Source organism: Ipomoea triloba, chromosome 3, assembly GCF_003576645.1.
Source record: "Ipomoea triloba cultivar NCNSP0323 chromosome 3, ASM357664v1".
In the NCBI taxonomy this organism is placed as follows: Eukaryota; Viridiplantae; Streptophyta; class Magnoliopsida; order Solanales; family Convolvulaceae; genus Ipomoea; species Ipomoea triloba.
The window spans coordinates 22,440,408-22,445,348 of NC_044918.1; the positions used below are offsets into that span (position 1 = coordinate 22,440,408).

The following is a 4,941-nucleotide window of genomic DNA, read 5'->3' on the forward strand; positions in this document are numbered from 1 at the left end:
CTAAAATGATGCAATCTGCTCCACATGACCAATTACCACCTAGAATTACAAGGGCAACAACCTTCGACTAGAGACCGTCGGTTTCCTGTTACCACCTAGAATTGCAAGGGTGACGGTCTCCTACTAGAGACAGTCAATTACCAGACGATCAAAGCAGCCAACTAGTTATTTGAGACTAATTGCATGATTTTAAAATGTTCAATAGTCAAATTACACCTTTTTTTTTAGTTCAATAGCCAGCTCAATAATAGTTGCACTCATCTGATTGAGAACTAGTGCAATAAATGATCTGTTGGTGATGAGGTTTCATTTGTATTGTTGTTTGATGGATACAAAGACATCTTGAGGCCTACTACATTCACAAACCATAACTTTACTCAGCCACAACACAAGATCAAGATCAAGATCAAGATCAAAGCCACACTCATTAAACCCAAATGTGCAGGGACAAGAAAAACTTCACTCCAAATTAAAAATGAAAACAAACACAAAAAGAAAAAAATAAAATTAAAAAAAAAAAAACCCTTTAGCTACAGAGATTGGGAATGCACACCCCAGCATCTGGATTTTGCTGTTCCTTCCATATCCTCCCTGTAACTCTAAGCTTCAGCTCCTTGCGGTCCCCGCCGGAAAAGAAAAGTGCCATGTTACGCTGAATGATAAGACCGTCGTGACTGTCCCTCACCTTGCGATGGCTATCTCGGATACTTCTTGGAGTACCGTCCCAGATGAGCTTTCTACCATTTCCTCCTACCTCCAGGCTGTAGCTGTATGAGCGAGCTTCAGTTTCGTCTCCCATAAAGCGAAGAAAAGCCATGTATACGGGAGCCATGCCAAGCTGGAAGGCCTCGAAGTGAAGGCAGAAGTACTCACCAAAACAATGAAAAACCTAACAGAGGAAAAAGGAGAACCAACAAGACTAAACAGCATATCCAAATCCATTGATATGAGAGTTGAAAGATGATTATTTAAACCAATAATAATAATAACAACCCACGAAAAACAAAAAAGTTCCTTCGTTTTTTGGGGTGATGAGAGAAACTCGCAGCCACTAACCGAGGGTGTTGACTGGATAAACCCCGCCTTGTGACTCTAGCCAACAAAGGACCACAAGGAGGTAAAAAACAGTCTAAGTTGCCCATAGTTGACCACAGCTCAAAGCCTCAAACCAAGAAGGCCAGGATTCGAACTCGTGACCTTGTTGGTTACAAGTTTGTATCCTTAGCCAAATTATCAAAAGAACCTCACTGCCTGAACTGCAGTCCATAGTTTATTTATACAATAGGTTTGAGACCTTGTGTTGACTCAAACCTCCAGTTTGCAGTCCATAGTTTATTTAGTAAGATACTTGCTCCAACAATTTCAACAATTTCAACTAAGGGCCCTTTTGAAATTTAGTATTTTAGAGTTATAAAAAGCTTATTAACCAAACACTTATATTGATTTTTTAACTAAGTCAAACAACTAAATGACTAATGGTCAAATAGGCCAAAATTGGCTGATAGGCTAATTATTTACCAAACAGGGCCAAGATTTGTTAAACCCCTCCCCCTTACAGAAAAGTTTTAACATTTCTAACCTATATTTTCATACAATAGCTGCACATCCATGGAGCCAAAAACCAGTAGTACTACACCATTATCTTGGAAGAAAGTGCATGCATATTGGGTTAAAAAATACTACTAGGAACATTGAGAGAAAAATATTATATGAAAGCATAAATAAAGAAACAAATGTATTTACAAAAGAGATCAAGAAATGAAAAAATCTATTTTTAATCAGTAGAAAGAATATTAGAGAGGAATTATATATTAATCTTATAAAATATGTTAAGTAAAATGGTGGTTTAGAGTGAAGAAATGACACAGAAATGTGACGAGTGCACCCTAAATATTTGATACAGTATCCCAATGTTGCATTTTAAGAGTCTGGCATCACCATTCAGGCATTCATTGCTAAAATGCAGCATAAGCACTCTATTAAAATGTTGTATGCTATACTGTAATTCATCTTCCTATATCCACTTTTCTACATGGTATACTTTCAGATGGACCAACTCAAGCCTTTAAGTTGTTTAGGTAGGGGTCTAGGGTTGTGCTAAAATCAAGTAAAACTACGGCACTAATTTTGATAAATTTTTAGAACTTCATTGCTCTATTAATTGCCAAATCCTTTCCCTCCTCAGCTGCTTTACTGACAGTTTCATCTCTGCTAGATTTTCCAGAGGACAAGTGACCCCAATCTGAGGCTGCCTAATAATCAAAAGCCTTGAAAAGCATGATCATTACAATGAATGCAAGAACATTTAAATTATAGTGAAAATTTATACCGGTATTCCTCACTGTCCACTTCTATAATGAAAATGGGAAAGGAAAATAGTATATGCACAGAATGCACAGACTAAATATATATAGCAATGAATTCCTCAAAATATATCTTGATTTAAGTCACAGCTCTAGGAGGGAATGTTGCAAGTGCATATAAATATGTGACATAATTTCAGATTCCCAAAATGGAAGATAATGTACTGTTCTGGGTGCATTATCACATTCTGGTGTTGTTTTTCGCAAAATATTGGTATCATAATCATAAATGCTTGTAAAAATAATATTTTGGAAATGTTTTCTATTATTTGGTAACTTGCATAGAAAATAAGGGACACTAGAACACTTTTCACCCAAAAAAAATAAAAAAACAATTGTAGAGATATCTGATGCTAAGCAACATAAGAAGGAAGAGAATTAGGTCAGAAATTTCACAACTTAAATATCATTGATTGGCAAGCTATTTAAATTTCAAATAAAAGAAGTGCTACACTTACAGTCAGCATCCATGTGGCATTTTCTACTTCACGAGGATTAGACTTAACATATCGATGGTTGAATGTGCATCCTGTGTGCATGTCAACCTTGTGGTCATCTCTTAAATGAGAAACCAAATAAGGTATGTCCCCAGTAACTGAGCACTCCGATCCAGCATATGGGCAACTGTACGGTCTAAAATTGCAAACCGCCTCATGTTTAAGTTTGCTGTAATATGGAAATATTTCTGTACATCCCAATGAAAAATATTTGCAGGGAAGTTCAAGTGACTCTGCAACCTTTTCTAAAGCTAAGCACCTAATATCACCGAGCTCTTGTCTGCAAGTAGGACATCGGTTGTGCACCCTTGCCTTACAGGTTGAACACAGCGTGTGGCCATTTTGACACTGCAAATGCAGAATTTCACCAAACTGTCATTACCCTTCAGACACACTAAGAATTGAAGCGGAAACAGTTAACAACAACTCAATATCGGTCCTTGCGGGAAACAGTATCAATTCAAAGGAATATTGTGAAAACTTATAACAAATAACAATCCGATATTTTCAATTTGAACAGAAATATGTGTTCATTTCTCCCAAAGGTCAAGTCCAACATTGCCTTGATCTTATTTTTGTTTCCCCAGGTAAGTTAGGACTAACTTTCCCCAACACCCAACATCTACCTTAACAAGATACATGATGAAGGAAAGATCAATGTTCTTCATTTATGAGAAAATCCATAGGGTACTTTGTTTGGATAAACTATTCCCCCAACAAAAAGACAATCATTTCAATGACAGGACGGTAAAATAAATGAGTGGACCTTGCTTTTATTGCAAAATTTCATCTTTCATACTTAAAATCGAACCGAATCTAACCCTTAATCGTTCATCAACCCACCCGTGGTTCAGGCCCCCAACCCCACCATCAAATTCAGAACAAGTAACACAAACAGCACAAGTCTAACTAGGACAAAATTGAATGCCCAATTAGAATTTAAAGGAAAACTAATGAGACAAAAAACAAAGAGACAATTCGAATAAATAAGAAGCTAGGATAAGACACCTGATGAATGGGCGGGTACATAGAATTGGTACAAACGGGGCACTCCAGCAATTCATGAACACTGGTAGGCGCAATTCCGGCAGGTAAAATGTTAATCTGAGGCTTCGCTGAAGAGCTGTAAGGATGATGAGAGGCTAGAGACGATTGGGTCACTTCGTCCTCCATGCCGTCCGATGAGGACACGCACTCAATGCTATCAATTTCCATTCTTCTTCAAAAAGATTTGTATCTCAAACACCCACTCGTCGAATTCGAGGAAAAATTAAAATTTTCCCTCAATTCTCGTCCAAAATCATTTCTTGGAATTGGAATGGGGGGGCGGATCCATCATTCTTAACTCTTCTTTCAATTTCCCCTCCTGATCCGAGAGAAAGAAAGAGAAAGAAGAATCAAGAGAATTGTGAAAGGGAGAGGGAAGAAACTTAAAGAAGAAATTTGGAGAGAGATCGATATTGATCGATTCCGAAGAACCAAAGGGAGCGCCCTTTTTCACTGAAAAAGAGGTTCTTTTCTTCTCCTTGGTCTTTCTATGAGGTGGCCTGATACAATCATACAAACAAGGATCACCGTTCAACTTAGAAGCCCGTCCCTCCATCTAACGGCCATCATAATTTATTCCCCTTTGCCTCTTTTCCCTCACATTTAGAGGTTTATGAATTATGATGTATTATTATTAATTTCAGTTTGTTTATTAAAACATCTCAACAATTATTATTATTTTTAGTAAAACGGATAACTGGATAAGTCGCTTGCCTGTTTGTTTCTTTATGAATAATAATAATAATAATAATCAAATTGAAAAAAAAAAAAAAACATGTTTTATGTAGCACTTACGTAGAAGGACATAAAGTTAAGAGAATTTTTCGGTAAATCAAAGTATTACCTTTTAAACAATAATATAGGATTACAAAAATATAAAATTGATTTATGTGTTTGGTTAATTAATTTGCTATAATGTCTTCAATATATATATGAATTAAATTTATTTTTTTGTCTTAGATTTTAAGTGACAGTTCATTTAAATTATTTTTTTTATCAGAACATCCACTTTTTGTCATAGCATTATTGTAGTA

General features: G+C 36.2%; 1 protein-coding gene across 1 annotated transcript; it reads right to left on the reverse strand.

The window, feature by feature from the left end:
- Positions 1-262: 262 nt before the first annotated feature.
- On the reverse strand, positions 263-4,375 carry LOC116013861 (E3 ubiquitin-protein ligase SINAT3-like). The gene is made up of 3 exons (XM_031253817.1): positions 3,869-4,375; positions 2,822-3,208; positions 263-889 (listed from the first exon to the last, which is right to left on the reverse strand). Exons 1-3 carry the CDS (start codon positions 4,073-4,075, stop codon positions 527-529), a joined length of 957 nt encoding a protein of 318 aa, XP_031109677.1. The 5' UTR covers positions 4,076-4,375; the 3' UTR covers positions 263-526.
- Between the last annotated feature and the right edge of the window lie 566 nt (positions 4,376-4,941).